Source organism: Ranitomeya imitator, chromosome 9 (genome assembly GCF_032444005.1).
Source record: "Ranitomeya imitator isolate aRanImi1 chromosome 9, aRanImi1.pri, whole genome shotgun sequence".
NCBI classification, from domain to species: Eukaryota; Metazoa; Chordata; class Amphibia; order Anura; family Dendrobatidae; genus Ranitomeya; species Ranitomeya imitator.
Window position 1 is genome coordinate 1,708,578 of NC_091290.1, and position 21,265 is coordinate 1,729,842.

General features: G+C 58.7%; 2 protein-coding genes across 12 annotated transcripts in view; both read left to right on the plus strand.

Moving 5' to 3' along the window:
• The window catches only part of SOX6 (SRY-box transcription factor 6), an 846,804-nt gene that overhangs the window by 295,849 nt on the left and 529,690 nt on the right, over window positions 1-21,265 (plus strand). For 10 of the 11 annotated variants that reach the window (XM_069739870.1, XM_069739868.1, XM_069739873.1 and 7 more), the window contains exon 3: window positions 15,997-16,115. The exons of the other annotated variant lie outside the window; for it this stretch is intronic. In XM_069739870.1, the coding sequence (XP_069595971.1) occupies window positions 16,039-16,115 (77 nt within the window). In that variant the 5' untranslated portion in view covers window positions 15,997-16,038. The remainder of the gene's footprint in view (window positions 1-15,996; window positions 16,116-21,265) is intronic. 11 annotated transcript variants of the gene reach the window in all.
• On the plus strand, window positions 12,926-13,819 carry LOC138649486 (uncharacterized). The gene has a single exon (XM_069739961.1). It carries the CDS (start codon window positions 12,926-12,928, stop codon window positions 13,817-13,819), a length of 894 nt encoding a protein of 297 aa, XP_069596062.1.

Sequence of the window (21,265 nt, forward strand, 5' to 3'; positions counted from 1 at the left end):
TGCACAGCAGCCCCCCAGTGTGCACAGCAGCCCCCCAGTGTGCACAGCAGCCCCCAGTGTGCACAGCAGCCCCCAGTGTGCACAGCAGCCCCCCAGTGTGCACAGCAGCCCCCCAGTGTGCACAGCAGCCCCCCAGTGTGCACAGCAGCCCCCCAGTGTGCACAGCAGCCCCCCAGTGTGCACAGCAGCCCCCCAGTGTGCACAGCAGCCCCCCAGTGTGCACTGCAGCCCCCCAGTGTGCACTGCAGCCCCCCAGTGTGCACAGCAGCCCCCCAGTGTGCACAGCAGCCCCCCAGTGTGCACAGCAGCCCCCCAGTATGCACAGCAGCCCCCCAGTGTGCACAGCAGCCCCCCAGTGTGCACAGCAGCCCCCCAGTGTGCACAGCAGCCCCCCAGTGTGCACAGCAGCCCCTCAGTGTGCACAGCAGCCCCCCAGTGTGCACAGCAGCCCCCCAGTGTGCACAGCAGCCCCCCAGTGTGCACAGCAGCCCCCCCGTGTGCACAGCAGCCCCCCCCCCGTGTGCACAGCAGCCCCCCAGTGTGCACAGCAGCCCCCAGTGTGCACAGCAGCCCCCCAGTGTGCACAGCAGCCCCCCAGTGTGCACAGCAGCCCCCCAGTGTGCACAGCAGCCCCCCAGTGTGCACAGCAGCCCCCCAGTGTGCACAGCAGCCCCCCAGTGTGCACAGCAGCCACTCAGTGTGCACAGCAGCCCCCCAGTGTGCACAGCAGCCCCCCAGTGTGCACAGCAGCCCCCCAGTGTGCACTGCAGCCCCCCAGTGTGCACAGCAGCCCCCCAGTGTGCACAGCAGCCCCCCAGTGTGCACAGCAGCCCCCCAGTGTGCACAGCAGCCCCCCAGTGTGCACAGCAGCCCCCCAGTGTGCACAGCAGCCCCCCAGTGTGCACAGGCCCCATGTAATAATCTGCAGCACATTAAGCTGCGCACCTGTCCTGAGACGCCGCGGCTCAGACGTGTCCCCCATGAAGACCTTTTCGTGTAGTTCTGGTGCATTTAGCTTGAGGACTAAAGTTTAATAAAACCTCCGTATGAATTAGAGGACGTGACCAGGTTGTTAAATCCTTAGATTATAAAATAATTGGAGCACAATAAAAAAAGCTGCAAAAAAACTACAAATGATGGCATAAAAAGTCCCAATAAGGCTGTGTGCACACTTTCCGGATTTTTCATGTTCTTTTCTCGTTTTTTTTTTTTTTTTTTTTGCTGTAAAAACGTGATAAAACCGTGAATAAAACACATCCATTAAACATCCTATTAATAGATTGCAATCCGTAATTTTTGTGCGCATGTTGCGTTTTTTTTCTGTAAAAAAAAAAAAAAAAAAGCATCACTGTAAAGAATGCAGCATGTTCATTAATTTTGCTGATTTTTCGCATATTTGCAGCTATATATTGCATTGGGGAAGCTCCGGGGGAAAAAAATGCGAAAAATGTGCAAACCCCCCGCACAAACGCGATGAAAACATGCAAAAAATGCATGCAGATTTCCTGCAGAAAAAGTTTGCTATGGGTCTGGAAATTTCTGCAAAGATTCCTGAGGTGTGCACATAGCTATAAAGTGCAAAATCTTCCACATGTCAGGTCCCTCTGTCAGATGTTCAGTGGACCTGTGTGCGCTCCCCGCGGCGGTGTGAACGGCGTCCCACGTAGGCTGAGCCCCTGCTCCCATCAGGACACGGCGGTGTGAACGGTGTCCTGCGTAGGCTGAGCCCCTGCTCCCATCAGGACACGGCGGTGTGAACCGTGTCCCACGTAGGCTGAGCCCCTGCTCCCATCAGGACACGGCGGTGTGAACCGTGTCCCACGTAGGCTGAGCCCCTGCTCCCATCAGGACACGGCGGTGTGAATGGCGTCCTACGTAGGCTGAGCCCCTGCTCTCATCAGGACACGGCGGTGTGAACGGCGTCCCGTGTCGGCTGAGCCCATGCTCTCATCAGGACACGGCGATGTGAACGGTGTCCTACGTAGGCTGAGCTCCCATCAGGACACGGCAGTGTGAACGGCGTCCTACGTAGGCTTGAGCCCCTGCTCCCATCAGGACACGGCAGTGTGAACGGCGTCCTACGTAGGCTTGAGCCCCTGCTCCCATCAGGACACGGCGGTGTGAACGATGTCCTACGTAGGCTGAGCCCCTGCTCCCATCAGGACACGGCAGTGTGAACGGCGTCCCGCGTAGGCTGAGCCCCTGCTCCCATCAGGACACGGCGGTGTGAACGGCGTCGCGCGTAGGCTGAGCTCCTGCTCCCATCAGGACACAGCGGTGTGAATGGCGTCCCGCGTAGGCTGAGCTCCTGCTCCCATCAGGACACGGCGGTGTGAACGGCGTCCTGCGTAGGCTGAGCTCCTGCTCCCATCAGGACACGGCGGTGTAAACGGTGCCCTGCGTAGGCTGAGCTCCTGCTCCCATCAGGACACGGCGGTGTGAACGGTGCCCTGCGTAGGCTGAGCTCCTGCTCCCATCAGGACACGGCGGTGTGAACGGCGTCCTGCGTAGGCTGAGCTCCTGCTCCCATCAGGACACGGCGGTGTGAACGGCGTCCTGCGTAGGCTGAGCTCCTGCTCCCATCAGGACACGGCGGTGTGAACGGCGTCCTGCGTAGGCTGAGCTCCTGCTCCCATCAGGACACGGCGGTGTAAACGGTGCCCTGCGTAGGCTGAGCTCCTGCTCCCATCAGGACACGGCGGTGTGAACGGTGCCCTGCGTAGGCTGAGCTCCTGCTCCCATCAGGACACGGCGGTGTGAACGGTGCCCTGCGTTGGCTGAGCCCCTGCTCCCATCAGGACACGGCGGTGTGAACGGCGTCCCGTGTAGGCTGAGCCCCTGCTCCCATCAGGACACGGCGATGTGAACGGCGTCCTACGTAGGCTGAGCTCCCATCAGGACATGGTGGTGTGAACGGCGTCCCGCATAGGCTGAGCCCCTGCTCCCATCAGGACACGGCGGTGTGAACGGCGTCCCGCGTAGGCTGAGCTCCCATCAGGACACGGCGGTGTGAACGGTGCCCTGCGTAGGCTGAGCCCCTGCTCCCATCAGGACACGGCGGTGTGAACGGCGTCCTACGTAGGCTGAGCTCCCATCAGGACACGGCAGTGTGAACGGCGTCCCGTGTAGGCTGAGCTCCTGCTCCCATCAGGACACGGCGGTGTGAACGGCGTCCTACGTAGGCTGAGCTCCCATCAGGACACGGCGGTGTGAACGGCGTCCCGTGTAGGCTGAGCTCCTGCTCCCATCAGGACACGGCAGTGTGAACGGCGTCCCACGTAGGCTGAGCTCCTGCTCCCATCAGGACACGGCAGTGTGAACGGCGTCCCACGTAGGCTGAGCTCCTGCTCCCATCAGGACACGGCGGTGTGAACGGCGTCCTGCGTAGGCTGAGCTCCTGCTCCCATCAGGACACGGCGGTGTGAACGGCGTCCCGTGTAGGCTGAGCTCCTGCTCCCATCAGGACACGGCAGTGTGAACGGCGTCCCACGTAGGCTGAGCTCCTGCTCCCATCAGGACACAGCGGTGTGAATGGCGTCCCGCGTAGGCTGAGCTCCTGCTCCCATCAGGACACGGCGGTGTGAACGGCGTCCTGCGTAGGCTGAGCTCCTGCTCCCATCAGGACACGGCGGTGTGAACGGCGTCCTGCGTAGGCTGAGCTCCTGCTCCCATCAGGACACGGCGGTGTGAACGGTGCCCTGCGTAGGCTGAGCTCCTGCTCCCATCAGGACACGGCGGTGTGAACGGTGCCCTGCGTAGGCTGAGCCCCTGCTCCCATCAGGACACGGCGGTGTGAACGGCGTCCCGTGTAGGCTGAGCCCCTGCTCCCATCAGGACACGGCGATGTGAACGGCGTCCTACGTAGGCTGAGCTCCCATCAGGACATGGTGGTGTGAACGGCGTCCCGCATAGGCTGAGCCCCTGCTCCCATCAGGACACGGCGGTGTGAACGGCGTCCCGCGTAGGCTGAGCTCCCATCAGGACACGGCGGTGTGAACGGTGCCCTGCGTAGGCTGAGCCCCTGCTCCCTTCAGGACACGGCGGTGTGAACGGTGTCCTGCGTAGGCTGAGCCCCTGCTCCCATCAGGACACGGCGGTGTGAACGGCGTCCTACGTAGGCTGAGCTCCCATCAGGACACGGCAGTGTGAACGGCGTCCCGTGTAGGCTGAGCTCCTGCTCCCATCAGGACACGGCGGTGTGAATGGCGTCCTACGTAGGCTGAGCTCCCATCAGGACACGGCAGTGTGAACGGCGTCCCGTGTAGGCTGAGCTCCTGCTCCCATCAGGACACGGCAGTGTGAACGGCGTCCCACGTAGGCTGAGCTCCTGCTCCCATCAGGACACGGCGGTGTGAACGGCGTCCCGTGTAGGCTGAGTTCCTGCTCCCATCAGGACACGGCAGTGTGAACGGCGTCCCACGTAGGCTGAGCTCCTGCTCCCATCAGGACACGGCAGTGTGAACGGCGTCCCACGTAGGCTGAGCTCCTGCTCCCATCAGGACACGGCGGTGTGAACGGCGTCCCGTGTAGGCTGAGTTCCTGCTCCCATCAGGACACGGCGGTGTGAACGGCGTCCCGCGTAGGCTGAGCTCCCATCAGGACACGGCGGTGTGAACGGCGTCCTACGTAGGCTGAGCTCCCATCAGGACACGGCAGTGTGAACGGCGTCCCGTGTAGGCTGAGCTCCTGCTCCCATCAGGACACGGCGGTGTGAACGGCGTCCCATGTAGGCTGAGCTCCTGCTCCCATCAGGACACGGCAGTGTGAACGGCGTCCCGTGTAGGCTGAGCTCCTGCTCCCATCAGGACACGGCGGTGTGAACGGCGTCCCACGTAGGCTGAGCTCCTGCTCCCATCAGGACACGGCAGTGTGAACGGCGTCCCGTGTAGGCTGAGTTCCTGCTCCCATCAGGACACGGCGGTGTGAACGGCGTCCCGCGTAGGCTGAGCTCCCATCAGGACACGGCGGTGTGAACGGCGTCCCGTGTAGGCTGAGTTCCTGCTCCCATCAGGACACGGCGGTGTGAACGGCGTCCCGCGTAGGCTGAGCTCCCATCAGGACACGGCGGTGTGAACGGCGTCCCGTGTAGGCTGAGTTCCTGCTCCCATCAGGACACGGCGGTGTGAACGGCGTCCCGCGTAGGCTGAGCTCCCATCAGGACACGGCGGTGTGAACGGCGTCCCGTGTAGGCTGAGTTCCTGCTCCCATCAGGACACGGCGGTGTGAACGGCGTCCCGCGTAGGCTGAGCTCCCATCAGGACACGGCGGTGTGAACGGCGTCCCGTGTAGGCTGAGTTCCTGCTCCCATCAGGACACGGCGGTGTGAACGGCGTCCCGCGTAGGCTGAGCTCCCATCAGGACACGGCAGTGTGAACGGCGTCCCGTGTAGGCTGAGCTCCTGCTCCCATCAGGACACGGCGGTGTGAACGGCGTCCCGTGTAGGCGGAGCTCCCATCAGGACACGGCAGTGTGAACGGCGTCCCGTGTAGGCTGAGCTCCTGCTCCCATCAGGACACGGCGGTGTGAACGGCGTCCCGTGTAGGCTGAGCTCCTGCTCCCATCAGGACACGGCAGTGTGAACGGCGTCCCGTGTAGGCTGAGCTCCTGCTCCCATCAGGACACGGCGGTGTGAACGGCGTCCCGTGTAGGCTGAGCTCCTGCTCCCATCAGGACACGGCGGTGTGAACGGCGTCCCGTGTAGGCTGAGCTCCTGCTCCCATTAGGACACGGCGGTGTGAACGGCGTCCCGTGTAGGCTGAGCTCCTGCTCCCATTAGGACACGGCGGTGTGAACGGCGTCCCGTGTAGGCTGAGCTCCTGCTCCCATCAGGACACGGCGGTGTGAACGGCGTCCTACGTAGGCTGAGCTCCCATCAGGACACGGCGGTGTGAACGGCGTCCTACGTAGGCTGAGCTCCCATCAGGACACGGCGGTGTGAACGGCGTCCCGCGTAGGCTGAGCTCCCATCAGGACACGGCGGTGTGAACGGCGTCCCGTGTAGGCTGAGTTCCTGCTCCCATCAGGACACGGCGGTGTGAACGGCGTCCCGCGTAGGCTGAGCTCCCATCAGGACACGGCAGTGTGAACGGCGTCCCGTGTAGGCTGAGCTCCTGCTCCCATCAGGACACGGCGGTGTGAACGGCGTCCCGTGTAGGCTGAGCTCCTGCTCCCATCAGGACACGGCGGTGTGAACGGCGTCCCGTGTAGGCTGAGCTCCTGCTCCCATCAGGACACGGCGGTGTGAACGGCGTCCCGTGTAGGCTGAGCTCCTGCTCCCATCAGGACACGGCAGTGTGAACGGCGTCCCACGTAGGCGGAGCTCCCATCAGGACGGACGCGTGTGTCCCCAGAACTCCTAGGGGAAAGCCACCACCGCTTCTATTGGCGTCCGAGCAGAAGAGCCGAGGATCGAGGCCGGTAGCTCCGCGTCCTGTTCACACAGGGATCCTTTCCACCGCCCCCAGGGTTCCTTAGAGGAATCTTCCAGCCCAGGTCCAGACGGTTCGTGGCCTCCTGGAGGGTGGAGTGATGGAGGACACCGCCGCTGTATACGCTGCACGAGCTGTATACAGCGGATTGCACAAATAACCGTCTCGCCTTTTCCTGGGATTTAATTTCACGGGGCCGCATGGCCGGCGGGGTGACCTTCTGCACACCGCAGTTTGCTACTTTGTATAATCAAGGAGGTCCAACCTTTCTCTTATTGACTTAAGAAAGGCCAAACGCATTGCGCCCATGGTGGAGCCGCCGAGGCTTTGTGACTGCGAGCGCGGCCTCCGTTATTACCTGCTAATATTTAGTTTAGCATCTCATCAGGAGTCGCTGATGGCGGTGCAGGGGTGCAGCAGCGGCTGATGATGTGCGAGGCCGGGGTCCTCCCATCCTCACTGGGACTTTACAGCTTTCTGCTCCTTCTGGAACAATGTCACGACTGGCATCTGGCGAACACATAGACGCTCAACCAGGCGGCCATTCTGCTGCGGAGCCTCCCTGGACAGGAGCGGTGTACAGCCGAGCCTGACCTCACCCTGATTACCGGGGTCCCCACTCTGCTTCACCTCCTGACACCTGGAACATGTGCAGAGGGGAAACTACAACCCCCAGCATGCCCTGACAATCACACAGGACTACGTTACTGTAAATGATGACTGTTTGTTACCAAAACGTAAAATAGATTTGTTATTCTTAACATTTATTTCCATTTTCTGTGAATAGCCTGCAGTGTAAAGCATGGCTTATTTCTGGCTTCATCCATAGATACAGTTGTTACACGCTGTATCACACGCTTCATCCGAGGATCCGTCTATCACCCATAGATACAATGTTACACGCTGTATCACACGCTTCATCCGAGGATCCGTGTATCACCCATAGATACAATGTTACACGCTGTATCACATGCTTCATCCGAGGATCCGTGTATCACCCATAGATACAATGTTACACGCTGTATCACATGCTTCATCCGAGGATCCGTGTATCACCCATAGATACAATGTTACACGCTGTATCACATGCTTCATCCGAGGATCCGTGTATCACCCATAGATACAATGTTACACGCTGTATCACACGCTTCATCCGAGGATCCGTGTATCACCCATAGATACAATGTTACACGCTGTATCACACGCTTCATCCGAGGATCCGTGTATCACCCATAGATACAATGTTACACGCTGTATCACACGCTTCATCCGAGGATCCGTGTATCACCCATAGATACAATGTTACACGCTGTATCACATGCTTCATCTGAGGATCCGTGTATCACCCATAGATACAATGTTACACGCTGTATCACACGCTTCATCCGAGGATCCGTGTATCACCCATAGATACAATGTTACACGCTGTATCACACGCTTCATCCGAGGATCCGTGTATCACCCATAGATACAATGTTACACGCTGTATCACATGCTTCATCTGAGGATCCGTGTATCACCCATAGATACAATGTTACACGCTGTATCACACGCTTCATCCGAGGATCCGTGTATCACCCATAGATACAATGTTACACGCTGTATCACACGCTTCATCCGAGGATCCGTGTATCACCCATAGATACAATGTTACACGCTGTATCACACGCTTCATCCGAGGATCCGTGTATCACCCATAGATACAATGTTACACGCTGTATCACACGCTTCATCCGAGGATCCGTGTATCACCCATAGATACAATGTTACTCGCTGTATCACACGCTTCATCCGAGGATCCGTGTATCACCCAATAATGCAATGTTACACACTGTATCACACGCTTCATCCGAGGATCCGTGTATCACCCATAGATACAATGTTACACGCTGTATCACACGCTTCATCTGAGGATTCGTGTATCACCCATAGATACAATGTTACACGCTGTATCACACGCTTCATCCGTGGATCCGTGTATCACCCATAGATACAATGTTACACGCTGTATCACACGCTTCATCTGAGGATCCGTGTATCACCCATAGATACAATGTTACACGCTGTATCACACGCTTCATCCGAGGATCCGTGTATCACCCATAGATACAATGTTACACGCTGTATCACACGCTTCATCTGAGGATCCGTGTATCACCCATAGATACAATGTTACACGCTGTATCACACGCTTCATCCGAGGATCCGTGTATCACCCATAGATACAATGTTACTCGCTGTATCACACGCTTCATCCGAGGATCCGTGTATCACCCATAGATACAATGTTACACGCTGTATCACACGCTTCATCCGAGGATCCGTGTATCACCCATAGATACAATGTTCTATGAATCCAACCAGAGGAGCAGCACTTTTAGACCTAATACTATCTAATAGACCTGACAGAATAACAAATCTGCAGGTGGTTGGGCATTTAGGAAATAGCGACCACAATATTGTACAGTTTCACCTGTCTTTCACTAGGGGGACTTGTCAGGGAGTCACAAAAACACTGAACTTTAGGAAGGCAAAGTTTGACCAGCTTAGAGATGCCCTTAATCTGGTAGACTGGGACAATATCCTCAGAAATGAGAATACAGATAATAAATGGGAAATGTTTAAGAACATCCTAAATAGGCAGTGTAAGCGGTTTATACCTTGTGGGAATAAAAGGACTAGAAATAGGAAAAACCCAATGTGGCTAAACAAAGAAGTAAGACAGGCAATTAACAGTAAAAAGAAAGCATTTGCACTACTAAAGCAGGATGGCACCATTGAAGCTCTAAAAAACTATAGGGAGAAAAATACTTTATCTAAAAAACTAATTAAAGCTGCCAAAAAGGAAACAGAGAAGCACATTGCTAAGGAGAGTAAAACTAATCCCAAACTGTTCTTCAACTATATCAATAGTAAAAGAATAAAAACTGAAAATGTAGGCCCCTTAAAAAATAGTGAGGAAAGAATGGTTGTAGATGACGAGGAAAAAGCTAACATATTAAACACCTTCTTCTCCACGGTATTCACGGTGGAAAATGAAATGCTAGGTGAAATCCCAAGAAACAATGAAAACCCTATATTAAGGGTCACCAATCTAACCCAAGAAAAGGTGCGAAACCGGCTAAATAAGATTAAAATAGATAAATCTCCGGGTCCGGATGGCATACACCCACGAGTACTAAGAGAACTAAGTAATGTAATAGATAAACCATTATTTCTTATTTTTAGAGACTCTATAGCGACAGGGTCTGTTCCGCAGGACTGGCGCATAGCAAATGTGGTGCCAATATTCAAAAAGGGCTCTAAAAGTGAACCTGGAAATTATAGGCCAGTAAGTCTAACCTCTATTGTTGGTAAAATATTTGAAGGGTTTCTGAGGGATGTTATTCTGGATTATCTCAATGAGAATAACTGTTTAACTCCATATCAGCATGGGTTTATGAGAAATCGCTCCTGTCAAACCAATCTAATCAGTTTTTATGAAGAGGTAAGCTACAGACTGGACCACGGTGAGTCATTGGACGTGGTATATCTCGATTTTTCCAAAGCGTTTGATACCGTGCCGCACAAGAGGTTGGTACACAAAATGAGAATGCTTGGTCTGGGGGAAAATGTGTGTAAATGGGTTAGTAACTGGCTTAGTGATAGAAAGCAGAGGGTGGTTATAAATGGTATAGTCTCTAACTGGGTCGCTGTGACCAGTGGGGACCGCAGGGGTCAGTATTGGGACCTGTTCTCTTCAACATATTCATTAATGATCTGGTAGAAGGTTTACACAGTAAAATATCAATATTTGCAGATGATACAAAACTATGTAAAGCAGTTAATACAAGAGAAGATAGTATTCTGCTACAGATGGATCTGGATAAGTTGGAAACTTGGGCTGAAAGGTGGCAGATGAGGTTTAACAATGATAAATGTAAGGTTATACACATGGGAAGAGGGAATCAATATCACCATTACACACTGAACGGGAAACCACTGCGTAAATCTGACAGGGAGAAGGACTTGGGGATCCTAGTTAATGATAAACTTACCTGGAGCAGCCAGTGCCAGGCAGCAGCTGCCAAGGCAAACAGGATCATGGGGTGCATTAAAAGAGGTCTGGATACACATGATGAGAGCATTATACTGCCTCTGTACAAATCCCTAGTTAGACCGCACATGGAGTACTGTGTCCAGTTTTGGGCACCGGTGCTCAGGAAGGATATAATGGAACTAGAGAGAGTACAAAGGAGGGCAACAAAATTAATAAAGGGGATGGGAGAACTACAATACCCAGATAGATTAGCGAAATTAGGATTATTTAGTCTAGAAAAAAGACGACTGAGGGGCGATCTAATAACCATGTATAAGTATATAAGGGGACAATACAAATATCTCGCTGAGGATCTGTTTATACCAAGGAAGGTGACGGGCACAAGGGGGCATTCTTTGCGTCTGGAGGAGAGAAGGTTTTTCCACCAACATAGAAGAGGATTCTTTACTGTTAGGGCAGTGAGAATCTGGAATTGGTTGCCTGAGGAGGTGGTGATGGCGAACTCAGTCGAGGGGTTCAAGAGAGGCCTGGATGTCTTCCTGGAGCAGAACAATATTGTATCATACAATTAGGTTCTGTAGAAGGACGTAGATCTGGGTATTTATTATGATGGAATATAGGCTGAACTGGATGGACAAATGTCTTTTTTCGGCCTTACTAACTATGTTACTATGTTACTATGTAATGTTACACGCTGTATCACACGCTTCATCCGAGGATCCGTGTATCACCCATAGATACAATGTTACACGCTGTATCACACGCTTCATCCGAGGATCCGTGTATCACCCATAGATACAATGTTACTCGCTGTATCACACGCTTCATCCGAGGATCCGTGTATCACCCAATAATGCAACGTTACACACTGTATCACACGCTTCATCCGAGGATCCGTGTATCACCCATAGATACAATGTTACACGCTGTATCACATGCTTCATCTGAGGATCCGTGTATCACCCATAGATACAATGTTACACGCTGCATCACACGCTTCATCCGAGGATCCGTGTATCACCCATAGATACAATGTTACACGCTGTATCACACGCTTCATCTGAGGATCCGTGTATCACCCATAGATACAATGTTACACGCTGTATCACACGCTTCATCCGAGGATCCGTGTATCACCCATAGATACAATGTTACACGCTGTATCACATGCTTCATCCGAGGATCCGTGTATCACCCATAGATACAATGTTACATGCTGTATCACACGCTTCATCCGAGGATCCGTGTATCACCCATAGATACAATGTTACACGCTGTATCACACGCTTCATCCGAGGATCCGTGTATCACCCATAGATACAATGTTACACGCTGTATCACACGCTTCATCCGAGGATCCGTGTATCACCCAATAATGCAATGTTACACGCTGTATCACACGCTTCATCCGAGGATCCGTGTATCACCCATAGATACAGCGTGTAAGATTGTATCACACGCTTCATCCGAGGATCCGTGTATCACCCATAGATACAATGTTACACGCTGTATCACACGCTTCATCCGAGGATCCGTGTATCACCCATAGATACAATGTTACACACTGTATCACACGCTTCATCCGAGGATCCGTGTATCACCCATAGATACAATGTTACACGCTGTATCACACGCTTCATCCGAGGATCCGTGTATCACCCATAGATACAATGTTACACGCTGTATCACACGCTTCATCCGAGGATCCGTGTATCACCCATAGATACAATGTTACACGCTGTATCACACGCTTCATCCGTGGATCCGTGTATCACCCATAGATACAATGCTACACGCTGTATCACACGCTTCATCCGAGGATCCGTGTATCACCCATAGATACAATGCTACACGCTGTATCACATGCTTCATCCGAGGATCCGTGTATCACCCATAGATACAATGTTACACGCTGTATCACACGCTTCATCCGTGGATCCGTGTATCACCCATAGATACAATGTTACTCGCTGTATCACACGCTTCATCCGAGGATCCGTGTATCACCCATAGATACAATGTTACACGCTGTATCACACGCTTCATCCGTGGATCCGTGTATCACCCATAGATACAATGCTACACGCTGTATCACATGCTTCATCCGAGGATCCGTGTATCACCCATAGATACAATGTTACACGCTGTATCACACGCTTCATCCGTGGATCCGTGTATCACCCATAGATACAATGTTACTCGCTGTATCACACGCTTCATCCGAGGATCCGTGTATCACCCATAGATACAATGCTACACGCTGTATCACACGCTTCACAGTCCCCCCCCCCCCCTGGAGCCACAACACCCCCCCGCCTTGAAGCCACAGCACCCCCCGTTGCCACAGATACCTCCCGTTGCCGCAGATGCGCCCGGAGCCACAGTCCCCCCACTCCGGAGCCATTCTGTGTGCTTTTCAGCAATGAGTGAAATCTAGTCCAGTGTTTGCTGTGTCCAGATGTCCCGGGCGCCACCACAGGAGCCCCCGCGTCTTCTCCTCTCCCCCCGGGCGCCACCACAGGAGCCCCCGCGTCTTCTCCTCTCCCCCTGGGCGCCACCACAGGAGTACCAGCGTCTTCTCCTCTCCCCCTGGGCGCCACCACAGGAGTACCCGCGTCTTCTCCTCTCCCCCTGGGCGCCACCACAGGAGTACCCGCGTCTTCTCCTCTCCCCCGGGCGCCACCACAGGAGCCCCCGCGTCTTCTCCTCTCCCCCTGGGCGCCACCACAGGAGTACCCGCGTCTTCTCCTCTCCCCCGGGCGCCACCACAGGAGCCCCCCGCGTCTTCTCCTCTCCCCCGGGCGCCACCACAGGAGCACCCGCGTCTTCTCCTCTCCCCCCGGGCGCCACCACAGGAGCACCCGCGTCTTCTCCTCTACCCCCGGGCGCTACCACAGGAGCACCCGCGTCTTCTCCTCTCCCCCTGGGCGCCACCACAGGAGCCCCCGCGTCTTCTCTCCCCCCGGGCGCCACCACAGGAGCCCCCCGCGTCTTCTCCTCTCCCCCCGGGCGCCACCACAGGAGCACCCGCGTCTTCTCCTCTCCCCCGGGCGCCACCACAGGAGCACCCGCGTCTTCTCCTCTCCCCCCGGGCGCCACCACAGGAGCACCCGCGTCTTCTCCTCTCCCCCCGGGCGCCACCACAGGAGCACCTGCGTCTTCTCCTCTCCCCCGGGCGCCACCACAGGAGCACCCGCGTCTTCTCTCCCCCCGGGCGCCACCACAGGAGCACCCGCGTCTTCTCCTTTCCCCCCGGGCGCCACCACAAGAGCCCCTGCGTCGTCTCCTCTCCCCCCGGGCGCCACCACAGGAGCACCCGCGTCTTCTCCTCTCCCCCCGGGCGCCACCATAGGAGCACCCGCGTCTTCTCCTTTCCCCCCGGGCGCCACCACAAGAGCCCCTGCGTCGTCTCCTCTCCCCCCGGGCGCCACCACAGGAGCACCCGCGTCTTCTCCTCTCCCCCCGGGCGCCACCACAGGAGCCCCCGCGTCTTTTCCTCTCCCCCGGGCGCCACCACAAGAGCCCCCGCGTCTTCCCCTCTCCCCCGGGCCCCACCACAGGAGCACCCGCGTCTTCTCCTCTCCCCCCGGGCGCCACCACAGGAGCACCCGCGTCTTCTCCTCTCCCCCCGGGCGCCACCACAGGAGCCCCCCGCGTCTTCTCCTCCCCCCCCGGGCGCCACCACAGGAGCCCCCGCGTCTTCTCCTCTCCCCCCGGGCGCCACCACAGGAGCACCCGCGTCTTCTCCTCTCCCCCCGGGCGCCTCCACAGGAGCACCCGCGTCTTCTCCTTTCCCACCGGGCGCCACCACAAGAGCCCCTGCGTCGTCTCCTCTCCCCCCGGGCGCCACCACAGGAGCCCCCGCGTCTTCTCCTCTCCCCCCGGGCGCCACCACAGGAGCCCCCGTGTCTTTTCCTCTCCCCCCGGGCGCCACCACAGGAGCCCCCGCGTCTTCTCCTCTCCCCCCGGGCGCCACCTCAGGAGCCCCCGCGTCTTCTCCTCTCCCCCTGGGCGCCACCACAGGAGCCCCCGCGTCTTCTCCTCTCCCCCCGGGCGCTACCTCAGGAGCCCCCGTGCCTTCTCCTCTCCCCCCGGGCGCCACCACAAGAGCCCCCGTGCCTTCTCCTCTCCCCCCGGGCGCTACCACAGGAGCACCCGCGTCTTCTCCTCTCCCCCCGGGCGCCACCACAGGAGCCCCCGTGCCTTCTCCTCTCCCCCCGGGCGCCACCACAGGAGCCCCCGCGTCTTCTCCTCTCCCCCCGGGCGCCACCACAGGAGCACCCGCGTCTTCTCCTCTCCCCCGGGCGCCACCACAGGAGCACCCGCGTCTTCTCCTCTCCCCCCGGGCGCCACCACAGGAGCACCCGCGTCTTCTCCTCTCCCCCCGGGCGCCACCACAGGAGCCCCCGCGTCTTCTCCCCTCCCCCCGGGCGCCACCACAAGAGCCCCCGTGCCTTCTCCTCTCCCCCCGGGCGCCACCATAGGAGCACCCGCGTCTTCTCCTCTCCCCCCGGGCGCCACCACAGGAGCACCCGCGTCTTCTCCTCTCCCCCCGGGCGCCACCACAGGAGCACCCGCGTCTTCTCCTCTCCCCCCGGGCGCTACCACAAGAGCCCCCGTGCCTTCTCCTCTCCATGCCAGCAATGAGCTCACTGTGGCCGGGCTGGATGAGCCGAGGTCCCAGCTATGGCTTCCGTCCTTTCCTGTTTCTATAGAGCGGTCTCCAGGGTCTTCCTGTCGCGCACAGAATTGGCCCTTTATCGTTGACAATGGCGCTTCTCTTGGCTTGGAGCTACTTATTGTATGGCGGTCTTCAGCCTCTGGCATCCTCTCATTCATCTGAGGCCGTTAACGCTTCCCATTCCCTGGCGGACCGGGGCGGTGGCCGTGCATGGGTTAACGGCAGTGTGGGAGAAGTGGTGGTCTTGTGGCGCTCTGAGCTCCTCTCTATGAGGGGCGCTGGGATCGCCCTCAATGCTGCTTTTGTTTACTGTTTTCCTAAGAGGGGCCTCACTATATTTCATCTGTCAAACTTGCTTTTCTTTTTTTCGACAATGCTTGATTGTTTCCACCAAAGGGGGAGAGAAAGCTGCAGGTTCCACAGACAGGAGAATTCTGTATTATATTTTCCTGCCAAATTCCGATCTCTGTTTTCCTTCCCTTGAGCTCACAAAGGACTCGTAACTTACTGTCAGTGTGAGAGTAGCCACAATGCCCCAGTGTTGCTCCCCGCGGCACCATGCTCTGACTGCTGGGGACACCGGGGTATGCAGGAGGCCGGGGTGCTGCAGGGTGCGGCCTAGGACCAATGCTGGGATCCTGGGAGATGGTTGGGTGCCCTGCTGCTCTCTGAGCCTGAAGTACAGGGCTATCCTGGCTTCGGAGATTATTGGGGTGCACTGGGGCTCCACGCTGCTTCCTAGGCCTAGGGGACCCTCTGCACCCTGTGGGCAGCAGGCTGCTCTGTATGAATATATGTGACTGGTCTCCACACTTGGACATTATTAACTGGCTCTGGTTTCTCGGCAGTGACTTTGGCTCCTCGTGGCTTGGGACGGTGTGAGAATTGGTATGCCATCCAGTTCTGAAGTTGTGACCGGCGTCGTAGCAGAACGCAGCTCTGAGCAGTGGAAGGACAGCCACCTCATGTAAGTCGCAGACCCCGCTGTGCGCCCCCTGTGTGGTGTGCGCCCCCTGTGTGGTGTGTGCCCCCTATGTGGTGTGTGCCCCCTGTGTGGTGTGGTGTGTGCCCCCTGTGTGGTGTGGTGTGGTGTGTGCCCCCTGTGTGGTGTGTGCCCCCTGTGTGGTGTGTGCCCCCTGTGTGGTGTGTGCCCCCTGTGTGGTGTGGTGTGCGCCCCCTGTGTGGTGTGTGCCCCCTATGTGGTGTGTGCCCCCTGTGTGGTGTGCGCCCCCTGTGTGGTGTGCGCCCCCTGTGTGGTGTGGTGTGCGCCCCCTGTGTGGTGTGGTGTGCGCCCCCTGTGTGGTGTGGTGTGCGCCCCCTGTGTGGTGTGGTGTGCGCCCCCTGTGTGGTGTGCGCCCCCTGTGTGGTGTGCGCCCCCTGTGTGGTGTGCGCCCCCTGTGTGGTGTGGTGTGTGCCCCCTGTGTGGTGTGCGCCCCCTGTGTGGTGTGGTGTGTCCCCCCTGTGTGGTGTGGTGTGTCCCCCCTGTGTGGTGTGGTGTGTGCCCCCTGTGTGGTGTGTGCCCCCTGTGTGGTGTGGTGTGCGCCCCCTGTGTGGTGTGTGCCCCCTGTGTGGTGTGGTGTGTGCCCCCTGTGTGGTGTGCGCCCCCTGTGTGGTGTGGTGTGCGCCCCGTGTGGTGTGCGCCCCGTGTGGTGTGCGCCCCCTGTGTGGTGTGTCCCCCCTGTGTGGTGTGGTGTGTGCCCCCTGTGTGGTGTGCGCCCCCTGTGTGGTGTGTCCCCCCCTGTGTGGTGTGGTGTGTGCCCCTTGTGTGGTGTGCGCCCCTTGTGTGGTGTGCGCCCCCTGTGTGGTGTGTGCCCCCTGTGTGGTGTGTGCCCCCTGTGTGGTGTGGTGTGTGCCCCCTGTGTGGTGTGGTGTGCGCCCCCTGTGTGGTGTGTCCCCCCTGTGTGGTGTGTCCCCCCTGTGTGGTGTGTGCCCCCTGTGTGGTGTGGTGTGTGCCCCCTGTGTGGTGTGGTGTGTGCCCCCTGTGTGGTGTGGTGTGCGCCCCCTGTGTGGTGTGCGCCCCCTGTGTGGTGTGGTGTGTGCCCCCTGTGTGGTGTGGTGTGTGCCCCCTGTGTGGTGTGGTGTGTGCCCCCTGTGTGGTGTGCGCCCCCTGTGTGGTGTGGTGTGTGCCCCCTGTGTGGTGTGCGCCCCCTGTGTGGTGTGCCCCCTGTGTGGTGTGCGCCCCCTGTGTGGTGTGTCCCCCCCTGTGTGGTGTGGTGTGTGCCCCGTGTGGTGTGGTGTGGTGTGCGCCCCTTGTGTGGTGTGCGCCCCTTGTGTGGTGTGCGCCCCCTGTGTGGTGTGTGCCCCCTGTGTGGTGTGTGCCCCCTGTGTGGTGTGGTGTGTGCCCCCTGTGTGGTGTGGTGTGTGCCCCCTGTGTGGTGTGGTGTGTGCCCCCTGTGTGGTGTGCGCCCCCTGTGTGGTGTGTGCCCCCTGTGTGGTGTTTCCCCCCTGTGTGATGTGGTGTGCGCCCCCTGTGTGATGTGGTGTGTGCCCCGTGTGATGTGGTGTGCCCCCTGTGTGATGTGGTGTGTGCCCCCTGTGTGATGTGGTGTGTGCCCCCTGTGTGATGTGGTGTGTGTCCCCTGTGTGATGTGGTGTGTGCCCCCTGTGTGGTGTGTGCCCCCTGTGTGGTGTGTGCCCCCTGTGTGGTGTGTGCCCCCTGTGTGATGTGGTGTGTGTCCCCTGTGTGATGTGGTGTGTGCCCCCTGTGTGGTGTGGTGTGTGCCCCCTGTGTGGTGTGGTGTGTGCCCCCTGTGTGATGTGGTGTGTGCCTCCTGTGTGGTGTGGTGTGTGTGTGCCCCCTGTGTGGTGTGTGCCCCTGTGTGGTGTGTGCCCCCTGTGTGGTGTGTGCCCCCTGTGTGGTGTGTCCCCCCTGTGTGGTGTGGTGTGCGCCCCCTGTGTGGTGTGGTGTGTGCCCCCTGTGTGGTGTGTCCCCCCTGTGTGGTGTGGTGTGCGCCCCCTGTGTGGTGTGCCCCCCCTGTGTGGTGTGTGCCCCCTGTGTGGTGTGATGTGGTGTGTGCCCCCTGTGTGGTGTGTGCCCCCTGTGTGGTGTGTGCCCCCTGTGTGATGTGGTGTGCCCCCTGTGTGGTGTGGTGTGTGCCCCCTGTGTGGTGTGTGCCCCCTGTGTGGTGTGTGCCCCCTGTGTGATGTGGTGTGTGCCCCCTGTGTGGTGTGGTGTGTGCCCCCTGTGTGATGTGGTGTGTGCCCCCTGTGTGGTATGTGCCCCCTGTGTGGTGTGGTGTGTGCCCCCAGTGTGGTGTGTGCCCCTTGTGTGGTGTGTCCCCCCTGTGTGGTGTGGTGTGTGCCCCCTGTGTGGTGTGGTGTGGTGTGTGCCCCCTGTGTGGTGTGTGCCCCCTGTGTGATGTGGTGTGTGTGCCCCCTGTGTGGTGTGTGTCCCCCCTGTGTGGTGTGTGCCCCCTGTGTGGTGTGGTGTGGTGTGTGCCCCCTGTGTGGTGTGTCCCCCCTGTGTGGTGTGGTGTGGTGTGTGCCCCCTGTGTGGTGTGTGCCCCCTGTGTGATGTGGTGTGTGTGCCCCCTGTGTGGTGTGTGTCCCCCCTGTGTGGTGTGTGCCCCCTGTGTGGTGTGGTGTATGTGTGCCCCCTGTGTGGTGTGCGCCCCCTGTGTGGTGTGTCCCCCCTGTGTGGTGTGGTGTATGTGCGCCCCCTGTGTGGTGTGGTGTGGTGTGTGCCCCCTGTGTGGTGTGTCCCCCCTGTGTGGTGTGTGCCCCCTGTGTGATGTGGTGTGTGTGCCCCCTGTGTGGTGTGGTGTGGTGTGTGCCCCCTGTGTGGTGTGTGCCCCCTGTGTGATGTGGTGTGTGTGCCCCCTGTGTGATGTGGTGTGTGTCCCCCCTGTGTGGTGTGGTGTGGTGTGTACCCCCTGTGTGGTGTGTCCCCCCTGTGTGGTGTGGTGTGTGCCCCCTGTGTGGTGTGTCCCCCCTGTGTGGTGTGTGCCCCCTGTGTGATGTGGTGTGTGTGCCCCCTGTGTGGTGTGGTGTGGTGTGTGCCCCCTGTGTGGTGTGTGCCCCCTGTGTCGTGTGTGCCCCCTGTGTGATGTGGTGTGTGTGCCCCCTGTGTGATGTGGTGTGTGTCCCCCCTGTGTGGTGTGTGCCCCCTGTGTGGTGTGGTGTATGTGTGCCCCCTGTGTGGTGTGCGCCCCCTGTGTGGTGTGTCCCCCCTGTGTGGTGTGGTGTGTGCCCCCTGTGTGGTGTGTCCCCCCTGTGTGGTGTGTGCCCCCTGTGTGATGTGGTGTGTGTGCCCCCTGTGTGGTGTGGTGTGGTGTGTGCCCCCTGTGTGGTGTGTGCCCCCTGTGTGGTGTGTGCCCCCTGTGTGATGTGGTGTGTGTGCCCCCTGTGTGATGTGGTGTGGTGTGTGCCCCCTGTGTGGTGTGTGCCCCCTGTGTGATGTGGTGTGTGTGCCCCCTGTGTGGTGTGTGTCCCCCCTGTGTGGTGTGTGCCCCCTGTGTGGTGTGGTGTGTGTGCCCCCTGTGTGGTGTGGTGTGGTGTGTGCCCCCTGTGTGGTGTGTGCCCCCTGTGTGATGTGGTGTGTGTGCCCCCTGTGTGGTGTGTGTCCCCCCTGTGTGGTGTGTGCCCCCTGTGTGGTGTGGTGTGTGTGCCCCCTGTGTGGTGTGTGCCCCCTGTGTGGTGTGGTGTGTGCCCCCTGTGTGGTGTGTCCCCCCTGTGTGATGTGGTGTGTGTGCCCCCTGTGTGGTGTGTGCCCCCTGTGTGATGTGGTGTGTGTGCCCCCTGTGTGGTGTGTGTCCCCCCTGTGTGGTGTGTGCCCCCTGTGTGGTGTGGTGTGGTGTGTGCCCCCTGTGTGGTGTGTGCCCCCTGTGTGATGTGGTGTGTGTCCCCCCTGTGTGGTGTGTGCCCCCTGTGTGGTGTGGTGTGTGCCCCCTGTGTGGTGTGTGCCCCCTGTGTGATGTGGTGTGTGTGCCCCCTGTGTGGTGTGTGTCCCCCCTGTGTGGTGTGTGCCCCCTGTGTGGTGTGGTGTGGTGTGTGCCCCCTGTGTGGTGTGTCCCCCCTGTGTGGTGTGGTGTGTGCCCCCTGTGTGGTGTGTGCCCCCTGTGTGATGTGGTGTGTGCCCCCTGTGTGATGTGGTGTGTGCCCCCTGTGTGGTGTGTGCCCCCTGTGTGGTGTGTGCCCCCTGTGTGGTGTGTGCCCCCTGTGTGTGCCCCCTGTGTGGTGTGTGTGCCCCCTGTGTGGTGTGGTGTGTGCCCCCTGTGTGGTGTGTGCCCCCTGTGTGGTGTGTGCCCCCTGTGTGATGTGGTGTGTGTGCCCCCTGTGTGGTGTGGTGTGTGCCCCCTGTGTGGTGTGGTGTGTGCCCCCTGTGTGGTGTGTGCCCCCTGTGTGATGTGGTGTGTGCCCCCTGTGTGGTGTGTGCCCCCTGTGTGATGTGGTGTGTGTGCCCCCTGTGTGGTGTGTGTCCCCTGTGTGGTGTGTGCCCCCTGTGTGGTGTGTGCCCCCTGTGTGATGTGGTGTGTGTGCCCCCTGTGTGGTGTGTGTCCCCTGTGTGGTGTGTGCCCCCTGTGTGGTGTGTGCCCCCTGTGTGATGTGGTGTGTGCCCCCTGTGTGGTGTGTGCCCCCTGTGTGATGTGGTGTGTGCCCCCTGTGTGATGTGGTGTGTGCCCCCTGTGTGGTGTGTGCCCCCTGTGTGGTGTGTGCCCCCTGTGTGGTGTGTGCCCCCTGTGTGTGCCCCCTGTGTGGTGTGTGTGCCCCCTGTGTGGTGTGGTGTGTGCCCCCTGTGTGGTGTGTGCCCCCTGTGTGGTGTGTGCCCCCTGTGTGGTGTGTGCCCCCTGTGTGATGTGGTGTGTGTGCCCCCTGTGTGGTGTGTGCCCCCTGTGTGGTGTGTGCCCCCTGTGTGATGTGGTGTGTGCCCCCTGTGTGGTGTGTGCCCCCTGTGTGATGTGGTGTGTGTGCCCCCTGTGTGGTGTGTGTCCCCTGTGTGGTGTGTGCCCCCTGTGTGGTGTGTGCCCCCTGTGTGATGTGGTGTGTGTGCCCCCTGTGTGGTGTGGTGTGTGCCCCCTGTGTGGTGTGTGCCCCCTGTGTGGTGTGTGCCCCCTGTGTGATGTGGTGTGTGCCCCCTGTGTGGTGTGTGCCCCCTGTGTGATGTGGTGTGTGTGCCCC

What these genes read in the sequence shown, in the direction of transcription:
- LOC138649486 (XM_069739961.1), top strand. Translation starts at nt 12,926, where the DNA reads ATGTCCCGGGCGCCACCACAGGAGCCCCCGCGTCTTCTCCTCTCCCCC.